Genomic DNA, 21,165 nt, shown 5'->3' with positions numbered 1-21,165 from the left:
TGAGTAAAAACAGTCACCTTTTTTCAAACATTATCTCCTCTGAGCGCGTTTGTCGTGTCGGCTTCAAATTAGCACAGGAGAGAGATTGAACCCTTCTGATTAAAAGTTGATGAAAGAGTTTTAATTACTGCTCCGGTTTGGATTTTATGAGCCCGCAAAGTCGGTCCCGTCCATCGCTGCTTGCAGTTTTAATTAGGGACCGAATGTCCCTTTGGGACAGAGGACCCTATTGTATTTGTAAGGTTTTATTATTATTATTCCGCCACCTCTTTGAGCTGTAATTTGACCCCCTTAACATGCTTCAAAACTCACCAAATTGGACACACACATCAGGACTGGCAAAAATTGCGATCTAATCAAAAAACCAAACCCCAAAACTCAAAATTGCGCTCTAGCGCCCCCTAGGAATAAAACACAGACAAAACTGCCTCTAACTCCCAGTAGGAATGTCGTAGAGACATGAAACAAAAACCTCTATGTAAGTCTCACTTAGACCTAGATATCATACACTGACAACCCCCAAAAAAAAATCAACAGGAAGTTTGCAATTCCCCCTTCAAAATAAAAGTCACCTTTTTTCAAACATTATCTCCTCTGAGCGCGTTTGTCGTGTCGGATTCAAATTAGCACAGGAGAGAGATTGAACCCTTCTGATTAAAAGTTGATGAAAGAGTTTTAATTACTGCTCCGGTTTGGATTTTATGAGCCCGCAAAGTCGGTCCCGTCCATCGCTGCTAGCAGTTTTAATTAGGGACCGAATGTCCCTTTGGGACAGAGGACCCTATTGTATTTGTAAGGTTTTATTATTATTATTCCGCCACCTCTTTGAGCTGTAATTTGACCCCCTTAACATGCTTCAAAACTCACCAAATTGGACACACACATCAGGACTGGCAAAAATTGCGATATAATAAAAAAAACCAAACCCCAAAACTCAAAATTGCGCTCTAGCGCCCCCTAGGAATAAAACACAGACAAAACTGCCTCTAACTCCCAGTAGGAATGTCGTAGAGACATGAAACAAAAACCTCTATGTAAGTCTCACTTAGACCTAGATATCATACACTGACAACCCCCAGAAAAAAATCAACAGGAAGTTTGCAATTCCCCCTTCAAAATAAAAGTCACCTTTTTTCAAACATTATCTCCTCTGAGCGCGTTTGTCGTGTCGGATTCAAATTAACACAGGAGAGAGATTGAACCCTTCTGATTAAAAGTTGATGAAAGAGTTTTAATTACTGCTCCGGTTTGGATTTTATGAGCCCGCAAAGTCGGTCCCGTCCATCGCTGCTTGCAGTTTTAATTAGGGACCGAATGTCCCTTTGGGACAGAGGACCCTATTGTATTTGTAAGGTTTTATTATTATTATTCCGCCACCTCTTTGAGCTGTAATTTGACCCCCTTAACATGCTTCAAAACTCACCAAATTGGACACACACATCAGGACTGGTGAAAATTGCGATCTAATCAAAAAACCAAACCCCAAAACTCAAAATTGCGCTCTAGCGCCCCCTAGGAATAAAACACAGACAAAACTGCCTCTAACTCCCAGTAGGAATGTCGTAGAGACATGAAACAAAAACCTCTATGTAGGTCTCACTTAGACCTAGATATCATACACTGACAACCCCCAGAAAAAAATCAACAGGAAGTTTGCAATTCCCCCTTCAAAATAAAAGTTGAGTAAAAACAGTCACCTTTTTTCAAACATTATCTCCTCTGAGCGCGTTTGTCGTGTCGGCTTCAAATTAGCACAGGAGAGAGATTGAACCATTCTGATTAAAAGTTGATGAAAGAGTTTTAATTACTGCTTTGGTTTGGATTTTATGAGCCCTCAAAGTCGGTCCCGTCCATCGCTGCTTGCAGCTTTAATTAGGGACCGAATGTCCCTTTGGGACAGAGGACCCTATTGTATTTGTAAGGTTTTATTATTATAATTCCGCCACCTCTTTGAGCTGTAATTTGACCCCCTTAACATGCTTCAAAACTCACCAAATTGGACACACACATCAGGACTGGCAAAAATTGCGATATAATCAAAAAAACCAAACCCCAAAACTCAAAATTGCGCTCTTGCGCCCCCTAGGAATAAAACACAGACAAAACTGCCTCTAACTCCCAGTAGGAATGTCGTAGAGACATGAAACAAAAACCTCTATGTAGGTCTCACTTAGACCTAGATTTCATACACTGACATTCCCCAGAAAAAAATCAACAGGAAGTTTGCAATTCCTCCTTCAAAATAAAAGTCACCTTTTTTCAAACATTATCTCCTCTGAGCGCGTTTGTCGTGTCGGCTTCAAATTAGCACAGGAAAGAGATTGAACCCTTCTGATTTAAAGTTGATGAAAGAGTTTTAATTACTGCTTCGGTTTGGATTTTATGAGCCCTCAAAGTCGGTCCCGTCCATCGCTGCTTGCAGCTTTAATTAGGGACCGAATGTCCCTTTGGGACAGAGGACCCTATTGTATTTGTAAGGTTTTATTATTATTATTCCGCCACCTCTTTGAGCTGTAATTTGACCCCCTTAACATGCTTCAAAACTCACCAAATTGGACACACACATCAGGACTGGCAAAAATTGCGATCTAATCAAAAAACCAAACCCCAAAACTCAAAATTGCGCTCTAGCGCCCCCTAGGAATAAAACACAGACAAAACTGCCTCTAACTCCCAGTAGGAATGTCGTAGAGACATGAAACAAAAACCTCTATGTAGGTCTCACTTAGACCTAGATATCATACACTGACAACCCCCAGAAAAAAATCAACAGGAAGTTTGCAATTCCCCCTTCAAAATAAAAGTCACCTTTTTTCAAACATTATCTCCTCTGAGCGCGTTTGTCGTGTCGGCTTCAAATTAGCACAGGAGAGAGATTGAACCCTTCTGATTAAAAGTTGATGAAAGAGTTTTAATTACTGCTTCGGTTTGGATTTTATGAGCCCTCAAAGTCGGTCCCGTCCATCGCTGCTTGCAGCTTTAATTAGGGACCGAATGTCCCTTTGGGACAGAGGACCCTATTGTATTTGTAAGGTTTTATTATTATTATTCCGCCACCTCTTTGAGCTGTAATTTGACCCCCTTAACATGCTTCAAAACTCACCAAATTGGACACACACATCAGGACTGGCAAAAATTGCGATATAATCAAAAAAACCAAACCCCAAAACTCAAAATTGCGCTCTTGCGCCCCCTAGGAATAAAACACAGACAAAACTGCCTCTAACTCCCAGTAGGAATGTCGTAGAGACATGAAACAAAAACCTCTATGTAGGTCTCACTTAGACCTAGATTTCATACACTGACAAACCCCAGAAAAAATCAACAGGAAGTTTGCAATTCCCCCTTCAAAATAAAAGTCACCTTTTTTCAAACATTATCTCCTCTGAGCGCGTTTGTCGTGTCGGATTCAAATTAACACAGGAGAGAGATTGAACCCTTCTGATTAAAAGTTGATGAAAGAGTTTTAATTACTGCTTCGGTTTGGATTTTATGAGCCCTCAAAGTCGGTCCCGTCCATCGCTGCTTGCAGCTTTAATTAGGGACCGAATGTCCCTTTGGGACAGAGGACCCTATTGTATTTGTAAGGTTTTATTATCATTATTCCGCCACCTCTTTGAGCTGTAATTTGACCCCCTTAACATGCTTCAAAACTCACCAAATTGGACACACACATCAGGACTGGCAAAAATTGCGATATAATCAAAAACACCAAACCCCAAAACTCAAAATTGCGCTCTTGCGCCCCCTAGGAATAAAACACAGACTAAACTGCCTCTAACTCCCAGTAGGAATGTCATAGAGACATGAAACAAAAACCTCTATGTAGGTCTCACTTAGACCTAGATTTCATACACTGACAAACCCCAGAAAAAAATCAACAGGAAGTTTGCAATTCCCCCTTCAAAATAAAAGTCACCTTTTTTCAAACATTATCTCCTCTGAGCGCGTTTGTCGTGTCGGATTCAAATTAACACAGGAGAGAGATTGAACCCTTCTGATTAAAAGTTGATGAAAGAGTTTTAATTACTGCTTCGGTTTGGATTTTATGAGCCCTCAAAGTCGGTCCCGTCCATCGCTGCTTGCAGCTTTAATTAGGGACCGAATGTCCCTTTGGGACAGAGGACCCTATTGTATTTGTAAGGTTTTATTATTATTATTCCGCCACCTCTTTGAGCTGTAATTTGACCCCCTTAACATGCTTCAAAACTCACCAAATTGGACACACACATCAGGACTGGCAAAAATTGCGATCTAATCAAAAAATCAAACCCCAAAACTCAAAATTGCGCTCTAGCGCCCCCTAGGAATAAAACACAGACAAAACAGCCTCTAACTCCCGGTAGGAATGTCGTAGAGACATGAAACAAAAACCTCTATGTAGGTCTCACTTAGACCTAGATTTCATACACTGACAAACCCCAGAAAAAAATCAACAGGAAGTTTGCAATTCCCCCTTCAAAATAAAAGTCACCTTTTTTCAAACATTATCTCCTCTGAGCGCGTTTGTCGTGTCGGATTCAAATTAACACAGGAGAGAGATTGAACCCTTCTGATTAAAAGTTGATGAAAGAGTTTTAATTACTGCTCCGGTTTGGATTTTATGAGCCCGCAAAGTCGGTCCCGTCCATCGCTGCTGGCAGCTTTTTTTTTACTTGTTTTGGAAAGTCTTGACAAGCCGAATTTTCTCGTTCTATTGGCAGATAATTTTGCTTAGTTCAAATAAAATACCCCTCATTTTTGTATTTTTTTTTTTCCCCTTTGTTTTTGAACACTGACTTTTTGCAGTGCAACGGGAATGTTTCACAAAATGAATGCAAACTTCCCACTAGTTTCTAATTGTGAACTCAACATTTTTTCCACCTCCTCCCCCCCCCTTCAAAGGTGTCTCTTCTCACACATCTTCATCATCTTCCACTCTGGTGAACTGGAGATATTTCCACTTTATTAAAGTAGGCTGGCCAGAACAAACCATCTGACTTTTAATGGCCCCCAGAGAGGCAAATAATCCTCAATGAGCCTTTTACTTTTTCAAGAGGAGGTCTTTTGCATCCTCTTCTCCTTCCATTTTTTCCTCCACTTCCCTTTTTCTATTTCCCCCACCCACCCCCACCCCCCCCTTTTTTTTTTTTTTTCTTTTTTTTTTTTACCCTAATGTCTTTTCCCTCCTCATTTCTCACCGTCTTCTCCTCCGAAAGCACCTTCACCTCCCTCCCTCTCCTCCCTCCGGCCCCTCCTCTCGCCGCCCGGCATGACGTGGGATCACATCAAGGAACCGTGTTGCCGGGAGTAACGGGGATTGAGAGCGACGCGTTGGAATGCAACTCCAGTGGAGCCCCTGAGAGCATTTGAAGGAGGAGGACGAGGAGGAGGGACTATTTCCACTTTGTGCCTCTCTCAAGTGTTTCACCCCAATACTCCTTCTATTTTTTTTTTTACCTCCACCATCATTCCTCCATCCCTTCTACATCTTTTTTTTTTTTTTTTTTTTTTTCCCTTTTGCTTGACTTTTTGCTGCTGTTTATTGGCCCTCCGTCAGGCTGTCCAAGCAGGCCGCCTGTTTGTCTGTTAGCAGTGTAAATGCCAGCTAAACAGACATTGGCGGAGGCAGCGAGGGCAAACACATGACACACACACACACACACACACATTCTCCGTCATCAGCAAAATGAAAGTGCTTTCTAGTGTTATTTGAATGAGACAGAAAAGATCCCTATTCAGCTTTTATGAACACACTCTGTCACTCCCTCTCCTCACATCCCCAGTGTGCTGCTCACAAACGGGGCGAGGTAGCTTTCCTGCTCAGGTAGGATCCTCTCTCTCTCTCTCCCTTGGTTGCCCCCCCCCCCCCCCCCTCCCTTGCTCCCTCTTTTGTTACCCTCCCTCCCGCTCTCTCTCTCTCTCTTTTTCGCTCTCTCAATAAGCACAGATGCGTAAAGGGGCGGTCAAACTCTCCACACATCCACCAGTGGCAGCGGCAGCAGCAGCAGCAGAAGAAGAAGAAGAAGAAGAAGAAGAAGCGTCTCGTTGGAGGGAACAAACATGCAGGACGGCGCAGCGTGGAGGAACACGTGGACTCCCCGGGACCTTTCGGAGGCAAGGATGCAGAGCAGGAGTGCAGGGTGAGGCGTTCAAGGACCCCCGACTTCTCATGCATGGATGCTCCTCTTTGTGTGTGTGTGTGTTCCCCTCCCTCTTTGCACGACTCTCAATCAGTTTTTTTTACGTTTCTTGATTACTCTGCTTTGTTTTTAACTTCATGATTTGCTCATCGGCGGCGTGATTTGACACCTGCGGGATTGGATTTTCCCACAATTTCCTATCTTATCATGTTTTAAAGTTAAAAGTGAAAGTACCAAAAAGCGAAATTGTTCTCTGCATTTGACCCATCACCCTTGATCACCCCCTGGGAGGTGAGGGGAGCAGTGAGCAGCAGCGGTGGCCGCGCCCGGGAATGATTTTTGGTGATTTCACCCCCAATTCCAACCCTTGATGCCGAGTGCCAAGCAGGGAGGTAACGGGTTCCATTTTTATAGTCTTTGGTATGACTCGTTTTTAGTCTTGGGTATGACATGTTTTACGAATGTGTCATTAAGAAACATAACAGGAGGACATATTTCTCCTGTTTGTTTTCCCCTTATAAAAAAAAAAAAAAAAAAACACAAATTACAGCTCACTTTTCTTCAAGTGCGCCTTCTTTGTAGGAATGTTCCAGAACGAGTAGCCAGGCGGCAGAGTCACTCGTCCTCTTTTTTTTTTTTTTTTTTAATCGTTGTTCGCAACGTGTGCCACTCAAGTCGCTCCTGGGAGAACTGGCCCCTCCCACATTTAGTAGCATAGAATCAAATATCCCCCCCCCCCCCCCCCCCCGAGTATTAAACTACATTTCATTCAATGTCACAGAAAGTCACTACATTTCTTGAAAATTGAAAATTAATTTAAATGTGTATGGTTAACTATTAAAAATTATATATATATTTTTTTAAATATTCAAGGCATATGTTGATTTTTTTTTTGCACAACACACTCCCAAAAATATTAGCAATAATACAAGTTATTGACATTATTTAAATGTGTATTTTGTAGCTATTTATGTGCAGGTGTCGCCTACATAAAAAGTATGTTTTCACATGATAGTCAACCGGTCGAATGCACCATGCGCGGGTCCTCGTTAAAAAGACGGTGCCTTGCAGACAACCTTGTGGCAAAAGTACACCCAAGTAGCGCAAAGTGGACATCACAGCCCGGCTTCACGTCCTTTCCCTCTGTGTGCTCCCAACTTTTGTATTTCATTTGTTTACACTCTTCTTCTATCTATAGGTACGTGTGTGTGTGTGTGTGTGTGTGTGTGTGTGTGTGTGTGTGTGTGGGTGTGTGTGTGCTCATACAGTCCAGTCTTCCCAATGCCCAGTGCGCTGTATGGCTTTTTATTCCTATCTGACTCTACTGATGCTTCATATAGGGATGGAAGCCATGCACGGCGCTGGAAGCACAACGCACTGGAACACTGAATGCATCCCTTTCCCTCCTCTCACCCACACACACACACACACACACACACACAAATGCCCACGACGCATGCCGCACACAATGGATGCACACACACAACAGTCCCCTCGTAGGCGAAGCACGACCGTGACTTAGTCTGAAGCTGTTATTCAGTCCATCAGCTGACAGATGACTTTCTGAAGTACAAAATTGATATCGATCCCAGCAAAGAGGAGCAGAATTGGACTCTGATGAATCAAATCGATTTGGAACCCGAGAAGCACACCTCGTTTCAGGGGACCTGTCGGCAAAATAACAAGACCAAGAACCATTCGGTCACAGTTATTGACCAGCCTAGTTGTTATTCAGAGTCCCTGGAGTGAGGAGAGGCTCATGTTCCTAACACACGCCCAGAACCACATGACAAGTTCAACTCTTCAATCCACATATGCAAGCACTAATAGTTCTGTCATAATACCATTACCCCACAGGACTGACTATTTCTATTTCTCTCTTCTTTTTTTTTTGCTATGGGAAAAGCAAAACAAATCAGATGTCATCCCTGAAGGTTACATACTAAATCAGTGGTTCTTAACCTGGGTTCGATGGAACCCTAAGGGGTTCGGTGAGTCGGGCTCAGGGGTTCGGCGGAGGTCAAGACACACCCGACTCATCGTGTAAATAAAAACTTCTCCCTATCGGCGTATTACGGATACGGAAACAAGGTCAGACTGATTTGCAGGTGTGTCATTTGTTGTGAGTTTATGCACTGTGTTGGTTTTGTTCTTTGAACAAGGTGATGTTCATGCACGGTTCATTCTGTGCACCAGTATAAAACATGGTATGAGGAACATATTCACCATTAATTAGTTGTTTATTAACATGCAAATTAGTAACATATCGGCTCTTAACTAGTCATTATTAAGTACTTATTAATGCCTTATTCGGCATGGCCTTATTATAACCCTAACCCTCTAACTCTGGCCCTAACCCTCTAACCCAGGGGTCGGGAAACTTTTTGGCTGAGAGAGCCATGAAAGCCAAATATTTCAAAATGTTTTAACACTGAATACAACTAAATGCGTGCATTTTTAAGTAAGACCAACATTTTTAGAGTATAATAAGTCTCTTATTCTTTTTAATACCATTGTTATTCTACAGCTAACCAATAATAAATAAAATACTTCTTACCATTAATTCGACTTCTTGAACAGGCGCGATAGAAAACGGATGGATGGATTTAAATGCATGAGAATGTTTTATAATTTAAACGTTATTTTGAACACTGTGATTACCAGCGGAATTATTCATTGCTTATCGTGTTAAGCAATGTCAGCTAAGATTTATCTGAGAGCCAGATGCAGTCTTCAAAAGAGCCACATCTGGCTCTAGAGCCATAGGTTCCCTACCCCTGCTCTAACCCTAACCCTAACCAGATAAGTCTAAATTAAGTCTTTGTTACTTAGAATATGTTCCCCTAGTGTCCAAAAAACTCTAAATTATGTCTTTGTTACTTAGAATATGTTCCCCATACTAAAGTGTTACCAAAAACATACAACTTTGTCTTGAATTTGAAAAAATAACATTTTATTTTTCACTAAAGAAGGGTTCGGTGAATGCACATATGAAACTGGTGGGGTTCGGTACGTCCAACAAGGTTAAGAACCACTGTGTTGTTTTTCTGCTATTTCCACCCCTATGAAATTGACCTGTCCGGTCCCCAAGACCATTCCACAGGCCCTCAGCAGTGCTTTATGGTGGTACTGGAGGGACTTTAATGGTCTTGTCTTACCTGTTTATTTGACTCTTTCATCAATTCGTTGACAAATCCCATTAAAAAAAAAAAACACATCATAAAAGTCTCCACTTGGAAAAAAAAATGTTTATTCATGAAATCAGTGTGTTTAATATTCATGATATACTTCTTACTCACCTGATTTGGTTTATTGCGTTGCTAGACGTATTTGCATATTTACATCCTTAATCGAATCAAAAAGTTGTGTCAGTGATGCAAATTGGTGGCAAGATTGTAAATATATTCACTTTGTCCTTTTTTTTTAAAAGAAAACCTGCGATGAATAAACTTTTTGCCATTCAAACCAGAATGTTGTCTTTATTTCTCACCACAGGCACATGAATGATGCCATGTTGTTACGGAATGAAGCTTCAACGACTACTACTGACAACGTTGCTTTTCCTATACACTATATCAGTGGTTCTCAACCTTTTTTCAGTGGTGTACCCCCTGTGAACATTTTTTTAATTCACCCCTAAACCAGGGGTGTCCAAACTTTTTCCCCTGAGGGCCGCACACGGAAAAATTCAAGCAGGTGGGGGCCATTTTGATATTTTTCATTTTCAAACCATAACAAAATATATGCATTTTTTATTTATTTTACCTTTAGGGGTCCCGGGGACCATAAAGGGTCTCAGTCATTAAAATGTTAAAAAATAAGTCCGATTATTATTTTTCTTTAATTATTTAACGCTTACAGTAAATCTCTATATCAACTTCAAGTTGATATAAAGTAATACAAATTTTAAAAAATGTTTTATGGCTTTTCTGTCAAAAACAACTTAGTTTTTTTATAGTAAAACTGAAATATGCAGTATTTAGTAATTAGAGCCCTAAAAGATCAATAATGCAGGACACCATTGATTTTAATTCTTTCATATTTTTGAGTAATCACAGTGAAAAGATCATTAAAAAATGTACTAAATATATTTGGGATCCAAAAGGTGCCCCACTCATAAAGTGATACATTTTTATTAGGTTTTTTGTTTTACTTTCAACACTTCAGTTACGAGATCAACTTCAGATATATCTGTCCATTTTATGCTGGAACTATTATTTTGTTTGTTTTATGCGCTTTTGTCAAAGAAAACTTTGATGTTTTTATATAGCTACTCAAAATATAAGCAATATTTACCATATAAAACATTTTGAAATGAAATATTTGAAGTAATTGGAGTCCTGAAAATAATTCATTATAACATGGATTTTTTTGTCATTATTTTTTTTTTTTTTGAGCAATGGCAAAAAAAGAAGATGCCAGACAAAAGAAAAAAACAGCCTGCATGGCAGCTTTTGTGTCAACATTGCAACTTTTTCTCGTTAGATTTCACCTCATTCCACTTTTTTTAATGTTGTTTTATTTTTACAATAGTATTTCCAGAATGTGTGGCGGGCCGATAAACAATTAGCTGCGGGCCGCAAATGGCCGCACTTTGGACACCCCTGCCCTAATCAGAGCAAAGCATTTTTGGTCGAAAAAAAGAGATAAAGAAGTAAAATACAGCACTATGTCATCAGTTTCTCATGTATTACATTGTATAACAGTGCCAAATATTGCTCATTTGTAGTAGTCTTTCTTGAACTATTTGGAAAAAAAGATGTAAAAATAACTAAAAACTTGTTGAAAAATAAACAAGTGATTCAATTATAAATAAAGATTTCTACACATAGAAGTAATCATCAACTTAAAGTGCCCTCTTTGGGGATTGTAATAGAGATCCATCTGGATTCATGAACTTAATTCTAAAAATGTCTTACAAAAAAAGAAATCTTTAACATCAATATTTATGGAACATGTCCACAAAAAATCTAGCTGTCAACATTGAATATTGCATTGTTGCATTTCTTTTCACAGTTCTTTTTGACAGACATTTTAGTGAGGGTCAAACCTTTTGATGTTCAGTTTATGAACTTACATTCATATTTTGTTGTATTATTCAATAAATATATTTAGAAAGGATTTTTGAATTCCCCATTTGAGAACCACTGCACTATATGAACAAAAATTTGAAAAGGAATTTTACCTTTGCAACCTCATTATACTATTGGCTAAGTTTTATATATTCATAAATGTAATTTTCTCAATACCCGACCTGTCTTTTGTGCCTTTAAAAAAGAATTAGAACTCTACATTAAAACACTCTCTACCTCTAACAACCAAAAAGCTGTGAAAACGATGATGCTGTGTTCCAAATTTGAAGTTATTTACTGAAATTGAGTGAGCCTATGGCTTTGCACTTTGTTTATTTTATATATATATATATTGTGCATTCTATTTTAGTTACTTTGAATTTATAACCCCCTGGTTTGATTGATTGATTGAAGCTTTTATTAGTATATTGCACAGTACAGTACATATTCCGTACAATTGACCACTAAATGGTAACACCCGAATACGTTTTTCAACTTGTTTAAGTCGGGGTCCACTTAAATTGATTCATGATACAGATATATACCTGTGGTAATGCCACTATGATACAACATCTGTATTATAATCCTTGAACAAAGTGAGAGTGAAACTCATGTGAATAATCACTGAATGGAGAACTGGGGGTGGGATTAAATAAGTTATCTTCTTCCCACTCCCTTTCAGGCAAAACTGGACAATAATGCACTATATTAATTTATATTATTATGTTTTGTCAACTTGTACGTCTTTGTCATTGCCTGAAATAAATAAATAAATGGGAGAAAAAAAATGAAATACTATCAAATATATACTGACATCATAATACAGTCATCACACAAGATAATCACCAGAGTATATACATTGAATTATTTACAATATTATTTATAATATTATTTACATTATTTACAATAATAGTAATGGTGCTGCTTTGTACTGTTTTGTACTATTTTTGTACTTATTTTGATTATTGTTTCTTGTCTGTTTGTAAATGTTGAAATTTATAAATAAAAGTTTAAAAAAATAAAAATTTAAATAAACCTTGCTTTTCCTCTAGCGCCACCCTCTGGATGAATCGTGATCAATCTTATATCTACTGGCTGAGGGGTCACAGTTGTATTTTTTTTATATTTACTATTTTTTATATTTATTTTATTTACGTGCGAGTTTTTAAACCAAAACGCAATCATCACACATTTAGTAAAAGTTGGTATGGTCAGCCACGCTGTTTTCTTTACTATCATCCGGGAACTTATAGAAACATAATACATTTTTTGACTGGCTACTTCCGGGTTGCTTTTACGTGTTCCTTGATACTAGCTGGGCTCCTAGTATCTATAGCTAGTCTATAGTTAGTCATATTATAACACACTATAAAATATGATAGACATTAAACATGTAAAAGTAGAACGTTTATACCAGAAGAAAGTTGGTAGCGAGGGTCAATGAGGGAGGCGTGAGTGTGATGTCACTTCCGGTACTCTTCTTCGCTTATCAATAGGGAATTCGTGGCTGTGGCGTCACCTGGTGTCCTGGAGCCAACAGCTAACGTTTCTATTCATGACGACCTAACTGTTTGTGTAGAGAAATTGCACTTTAAAAAGACACAGCCCCCGCCAGCCGGGTGGAAAATGCGTCATGAAATTAATTGTATAAATAACGTTTTGACTCTCAGGCCGTATGCAAGGCCAATATTTAGACTTGTAAACATAAAGTTGGGCTTTGAATCAGTTTCCATAGTGTAGTGGTTATCACGTTCGCCTAACACGCGAAAGGTCCCCGGTTCGAGACCGGGTGGAAACATTGACGTTTTGTGACAAAAACAAAACAGTGCACACAAAAATGTGGGACTGTTCTGAGTGATGTGTGGGAAAAAATTGATTCGGATTCAAATCGCGATTCAGTATTGATTCTCATTTTATTTAAATCGTTTGATTTTATTTTATTTATTTTTTATTTTTTAATTAATCAATCCAACAAAACAATACACAGCAATACCATAACAATTAGGGCTGTGAATCTTTGGGTGTCCCACGATTCGATTCAATATCGATTCTTGGGGTCACGATTCGATTCAAAATCGATTTTTTTTTTTTCAATTCAACACGATTCTCGATTCAAAAACGATATTTTCCCGATTCAAAAGGATTCTCTATTCATTCACTACATAGATTTCAGCAGGATCTACCCCAGTCTGCTGACATGCAAGCAGAATAGTAGATTTTTGTAAAAAGCTTTTATAATTGTAAAGGACAATGTTTTATCAACTGATTGCAATAATGTACATTTGTTTTGACTATTAAATGAACCAAAAATATGACTTATTTTATCTTTGTGAAAATATTGGACACAGTTTGTTGTCAAGCTTATGAGATGCGATGCAAGTGTAAGCCACTGTGACACTATTGTTCTTTATTTTTTATTTTTATAAATGTCTAATGATAATGTCAATGAGGGATTTTTAATAACTGCTATGTTAAAATTGTAACTAATATTGATACTGTTGTTGATAATATTCATTTTTGTTCCACTACTTTTGGTTTGTTCTGTGTCGTGTTTGTGTCTCCTCTCAATTGCTCTGTTTATTGCAGTTCTGAGTGTTGCTGGGTCGGGTTTGCTTTTGGAATTGGATTGCATTGTTATGGTATTGCTGTGTATTGTTTTGTTGAATTGATTAATTAAAAAAATTCAAAATAAATAAATAAAAATGTACAAAAATAAATAAATAAAATACAAATTTAAATGAGAATCGATTCTGAATCACACAACGTGAGAATCGCGATTCGAATTCGAATCGATTTTTTCCCACACCCCTAATAGCAATGCAATCCAATTCCAAAACCAAACCCGGCCCAGCAACACTCCCTCCCCCATTTACACTCACTCACACAAAAGGGTTGTTTCTTTCTGTTATTAATATTCTGGTTCCTACATTATATGTCAATATATATCAATACAGTCTGCAAGGGATACAGTCCGTAAGGCTTACGGACTGTATCCCTTACGGCGTAAGCACACATGATTGTGCGTGCTGCTGCTCCACTAATAGTACTAACCTTTAACAGTTAATTTTACTCATTTTCATTCATTACTAGTTTCTATGTAACTGTTTTTATATCGATTTACTTTCTTTTTTATTCAAGAAAATGTTTTTTTAATTTATTTATCTTATTTTATTTATTTATTTTTAAAATACCTTATCTTCACAATTTTGCTTAGTTCAAGTAAAATACCCCTAATTTTTGTAATTTTTTTTCTTGTTTTTGAACACTGACTTTTTGCAGTGTACCGAATCCGATATCAACCGATACCGATATATACAGTCGTGGAATTAACACATTATTATGCCTAATTTAATTAGGCATAATAATGTGTTAATTCCACGACTGTTTGCCTAATTATTATGCCTAATTGAATTAGGCATAATAATGTGTTAATTCCACGACTGTATATATTGGTATCGGTTGATATCGGTATCGGTAATTAAAGAGTTGGACAATATCGGATATCGGCAAAAAGGCCATTATCGGACATCCCTAGCACATACTGATATGTGCATACAAATGTTTGTTAGATTTTTTTCACTGACGGCACAATCTACCAAAATAATTGCGTAAAAAATTGCTTTAGCTCAAGTAAAGCTCTGAGGCGTTGTTAAACATTATAAGCAACAGATATTATATTGCGTGTGGTATCTACGCAAAATAAACTTGTTTCCACCCGGTCTCGAACCGGGGACCTTTCGCGTGTTAGGCGAACGTGATAACCACTACACTATGGAAACTGACGCAACATCCGTTTACTTTTTTAAATATCCAAAATTAAAGTGTTAGGTTGACATTTTACTTAGTTTTTTTTCGTCTTTTTATGTATTTATTTTTTACATTTTACTTAACCTCATGGATGGATACGTTTTATATTCATTAATGTATCTCAATACCCAACCCGTTTTTTGTGCCTTTAAAAGGAGGGTTAGAACTTTACTTTTAAACGCTCTTCAAATGCAGATACTTTTTCTTATGCCTTCTGATCTCTCTCTCTATTTTTTTGTTGTTGCTGTTTTTGTACTTGTTTTAACTGTCCTTGTTATTTCATATGTTTGTAAATGTAAAACTTTATAAATAAAGGTATATGAAAACAAAATGTTGTACGAAGAAAACAGGACACCAGATGGCGACATACAAACATATAATCACGAGCGAAGAAGAGTACCGGAAGTGACTTCACAGCCCCGCCTACCGCAGGCAGCGTTGCCGCTGTCGTCTTATGAAAGCTCCACTTTCTTCGAATGTTGAATAACTTCTTATTTCCCGGGGATTGAATTTTAACGCGCGGAACCGAGAGAATTATTTTGTACGTCCTTGTTTTGTGATTGAAAGGAAAAAGCGACGAAAGGAAGACGAAGAAGATGGCAAAGCGGGCTGGGTGCGAGAAGGCAGATGTCGCTACAAAGAAACTGAAGCAAGGGATGAAGGCGAAGAGGAAAGACGCAGGTATTGAAGAAGCAGCAACATTATTACACAAAGTATGTTAAGTTACATGTACTAAATAACGGCTTTTATCTTGACTTATCTATCAGGAAGTGCAATCGGTGTAGTATTCGTACTTGTACATGTTCAAGTCTATTAAAAGTATTCACCTCCCTCAAGTATTTCATCCTTTTACTGCATTTAGAAAAATGAAACCGTGTTTTTTTTAAAAGCATTATCGATCCTTTCATGTCAAAGTGAACTCATACTTGGTGAATGAATTAAGACTTTCAGGTCAGTATTTAGTAAAGTCGTCTTTTTGTGTAATCTGTGTCGATATTAGTGGTGCGTGGATCGATCCAGATATTGATTGATTGATTGATTGAAACTTTTATTAGTAGATTGCACAGTACAGTACATATTCCCTACAATTGACCACTAAATGGAAACACCCGAATAAGTTTTTCAACTTGTTTAAGTCGGGGTCCACGTAATCAATTCATGGTATTGCAAACGATATGTATAAAACTACAACAATACTACAAATAAATACAATACCGTGGAAAACACTGCAAACTACAACAATACTACAAATAAATACAATACAATGTAAAACACTGCAAACTACTACAATACTACAAATAAATACAATACCATGTAAAACACTGCAAACTACAACAATACTACAAATAAATACAATACCATGTAAAACACTGCAAACTACAACAATACTACAAATAAATACAATACCATGTAAAACACTGCAAACTACAACAATACTACAACTAAATACAATACCATGTAAAACACTGCAAACTACAACAATACTACAAATAAATACAATACCATGTAAAACACTGCAAACTACAACAATACAACAAATAAACACAATACCATGTAAAACACTGCAAACTACAACAATACTACAAATAAATACAATGCCATGTAAAACACTGCAAACTACTACAATACTACAACTAAATACAATACCTTGTAAAACACTGCAAACTACTACAATACTACAAATAAATACAATACCATGTAAAACACTGCAAACTACAACAATACTACAAATAAATACAATACCATGTAAAACACTGCAAACTACAACAATACTACAAATAAATACAATACCATGTAAAACACTGTAAACTACTACAATACTACAAATAAATACAATACCATGTAAAACGCTGCAAACTACAACAATACTACAAATAAATACAATACCATGTAAAACACTGCAAACTACAACAATACAACAAATAAATACAATACCATGTGAAACACTGCAAACTACTACAATACTACAAATAAATACAATACCATGTAAAACACTGCAAACTACAACAATACTACAAATAAATACAATACCATGTAAAACACTGCAAACTACTACAATACTACAAATAAATACAATACCATGTAAAACACTGCAAACCACTACAATACTACAACTAAATACAATACCATGTAAAACACTGCAAACTACTACAATACAACAAATAAATACAATACCATGTAAAACATTGCAAACTACTACAATACTACAAATAAATACAATACCATGTAAAACACTGCAAACTACTACAATACTAAAAATAAATACAATACCATGTAAAACACTGCAAACTACTACAACACTACAAATAAATACAATACCATGTAAAACACTGCAAACTACTACAATACTACAAATAAATACAATACCATGTAAAACACTGCAAACTACTACAATACTACAAATAAATACAATACCATGTAAAACACTGCAAACTACAACAATACTACAAATAAATACAATACCATGTAAAACACTGCAAACTACTACAATACTACAAATAAATACAATACCATGTAAAACACTGCAAACTACTACAATACTACAAATAAATACAATACCTTGTAAAACACTGCAAACTACTACAATACTACAAATAAATACAATACCATGTAAAACACTGCAAACTACAACAATACTACAAATAAATACAATACCATGTAAAACACTGCAAACTACAACAATACTACAAATAAATACAATACCATGTAAAACACTGTAAACTACTACAATACTACAAATAAATACAATACCATGTAAAACGCTGCAAACTACAACAATACTACAAATAAATACAATACCATGTAAAACACTGCAAACTACAACAATACAACAAATAAATACAATACCATGTGAAACACTGCAAACTACTACAATACTACAAATAAATACAATACCATGTAAAACACTGCAAACTACAACAATACTACAAATAAATACAATACCATGTAAAACACTGCAAACTACTACAATACTACAAATAAATACAATACCATGTAAAACACTGCAAACCACTACAATACTACAACTAAATACAATACCATGTAAAACACTGCAAACTACTACAATACAACAAATAAATACAATACCATGTAAAACATTGCAAACTACTACAATACTACAAATAAATACAATACCATGTAAAACACTGCAAACTACTACAATACTAAAAATAAATACAATACCATGTAAAACACTGCAAACTACTACAACACTACAAATAAATACAATACCATGTAAAACACTGCAAACTACTACAATACTACAAATAAATACAATACCATGTAAAACACTGCAAACTACTACAATACTACAAATAAATACAATACCATGTAAAACACTGCAAACTACAACAATACTACAAATAAATACAATACCATGTAAAACACTGCAAACTACTACAATACTACAAATAAATACAATACCATGTAAAACACTGCAAACTACTACAATACTACAAATAAATACAATACCATGTAAAACACTGCAAACTACAACAATACTACAAATAAATACAATACCATGTAAAACACTGCAAACTACTACAATACTACAAATAAATACAATACCATGTAAAACACTGCAAACCACTACAATACTACAAATAAATACAATACCATGTAAAACACTGCAAACTATTACAATACAACAAATAAATACAATACCATGTAAAACACTGCAAACTACTACAATACAACAAATAAATACAATACCATGTAAAACACTGCAAACTACAACAATACAACAAATAAATACAATACCATGTAAAACACTGCAAACTACTACAATACTACAAATAAATACAATACCATGTAAAACACTGCAAACTATTACAATACAACAAATAAATACAGTACCATGTAAAACACTGCAAACTACAACAATACAACAAATAAATACAATACCATGTAAAACACTGCAAACTACTACAATACTACAAATAAATACAATACCATGTAAAACACTGCAAACTACTACAATACTACAAATAAATACAATACCATGTAAAACACTGCAAACTACTACAACACTACAAATAAATACAATACCATGTAAAACACTGCAAACTACTACAATACTACAAATAAATACAATACCATGTAAAACACTGCAAACTACAACAATACTACAAATAAATACAATACCATGTAAAACACTGCAAACTACTACAATACTACAAATAAATACAATACCATGTAAAACACTGCAAACTACTACAATACTACAAATAAATACAATACCATGTAAAACACTGCAAAGTACAACAATACTACAAATAAATACAATACCATGTAAAACACTGCAAACTACTACAATACTACAAATAAATACAATACCATGTAAAACACTGCAAACCACTACAATACTACAACTAAATACAATACCATGTAAAACACTGCAAACTACTACAATACAACAAATAAATACAATACCATGTAAAACATTGCAAACTACTACAATACTACAAATAAATACAATACCATGTAAAACACTGCAAACTACTACAATACTAAAAATAAATACAATACCATGTAAAACACTGCAAACTACAACACTACAAATAAATACAATACCATGTAAAACACTGCAAACTACTACAATACTACAAATGAATACAATACCATGTAAAACACTGCAAACTACTACAATACTACAAATAAATACAATACCATGTAAAACACTGCAAACTATTACAATACAACAAATAAATACAGTACCATGTAAAACACTGCAAACTACAACAATACAACAAATAAATACAATACCATGTAAAACACTGCAAACTACTACAATACTACAAATAAATACAATACCATGTAAAACACTGCAAACTACTACAATACTACAAATAAATACAATACCATGTAAAACACTGCAAACTACTACAACACTACAAATAAATACAATACCATGTAAAACACTGCAAACTACTACAATACTACAAATAAATACAATACCATGTAAAACACTGCAAACTACAACAATACTACAAATAAATACAATACCATGTAAAACACTGCAAACTACTACAATACTACAAATAAATACAATACCATGTAAAACACTGCAAACTACTACAATACTACAAATAAATACAATACCATGTAAAACACTGCAAACTACAACAATACTACAAATAAATACAATACCATGTAAAACACTGCAAACTACTACAATACTACAAATAAATACAATACCATGTAAAACACTGCAAACTACTACAATACTACAAATAAATACAATACCATGTAAAACACTGCAAAGTACAACAATACTACAAATAAATACAATACCATGTAAAACACTGCAAACTACTACAATACTACAAATAACATTACGTGGACACAAGAATGAAAGTCAAATAACAATTTCACAGTAGTGTTTTAGTTTCAACAAATAAAAATACTTATTCTCTTGTGATATAAAAGCAATAAAAGAGAAGTATTCCAACAAAGAAAGGGTTTTGTGATGGAAGCAAACAAGAAGCTCAGAGTTCGTTCTGGACGTACACAGACTTGTAGTTGGGGCCCACTTCCGGACAGAAGTCCAATACCAGGATGGTATCAGATGGATACTATGATGGGGTTGACTTGTTTCAAGTTTTCTTCCATGTTTATTTTCGCCGATGTCTGTGTTTTTGTTGTGATCAAATATATTTATGTACAGTAGTACCTCCATAGACATCTTATAAGTAGACGCAGCATTGGCTGCTGTGACGCGAGACATTGGGCCGCCATCTTGAAGTGGTGATGCGAGCAGCCTAAACTGACAGTTGACAGGTAGAAAACAAAGATGGTGTTCAGCGTTTTCCTGCTCAAATGAGTGGACTGTTGAAAATAGGAATCGGGGGATAACTTTTCACAAGGAAGATTTAACATTAACGTACTATTAGTTGTATTTTGTGAAAAGAATATTACCACAGAGTTGAGAAGGAGCAAAGATCTTCAATAGTACTGAAATCGGAGCCGTGAGCAAACAAGAGTATGACCATAATAGAATTGCTTGTCAATGAAGTTAATTAAATTTAAAAATGTCATACTTGAAGGACGTTTAAGTATTTGGCAGACGATTTTATCCAAAGCGACATACATACAAAATACATACAAAACAATCACTGTAAACATGATCATTTAAGGGAAGAATGTAATACAAAATATCAATACAA

General features: G+C 36.0%; 1 protein-coding gene and 2 non-coding genes across 3 annotated transcripts in view; 2 read left to right on the top strand and 1 right to left on the bottom strand.

Moving 5' to 3' along the window:
• Window positions 1-12,919: 12,919 nt before the first annotated feature.
• On the top strand, window positions 12,920-12,992 carry trnav-aac (transfer RNA valine (anticodon AAC)). The gene has a single exon. It is a non-coding gene; the product is annotated as a tRNA-Val (tRNA).
• A 1,908-nt stretch (window positions 12,993-14,900) lies between these two features.
• trnav-aac (transfer RNA valine (anticodon AAC)) lies at window positions 14,901-14,973 on the bottom strand. The gene has a single exon. It is a non-coding gene; the product is annotated as a tRNA-Val (tRNA).
• Window positions 14,974-15,400: 427 nt separating this feature from the next.
• The window catches only part of xpc (xeroderma pigmentosum, complementation group C), a 31,261-nt gene continuing 25,496 nt past the window's right edge, over window positions 15,401-21,165 (top strand). Inside the window, exon 1 of the mRNA XM_062054459.1 lies at window positions 15,401-15,682. Coding sequence (XP_061910443.1) covers window positions 15,598-15,682 — 85 coding nt within the window. The 5' untranslated portion in view covers window positions 15,401-15,597. The remainder of the gene's footprint in view (window positions 15,683-21,165) is intronic.

The sequence above is a fragment of the Entelurus aequoreus genome, linkage group LG07, assembly GCF_033978785.1.
Source record: "Entelurus aequoreus isolate RoL-2023_Sb linkage group LG07, RoL_Eaeq_v1.1, whole genome shotgun sequence".
NCBI lineage: Eukaryota > Metazoa > Chordata > Actinopteri > Syngnathiformes > Syngnathidae > Entelurus > Entelurus aequoreus.
The sequence above is the reverse complement of the archived record's forward strand: the minus strand, read 5'-3'. Positions and strand labels throughout refer to the sequence as shown.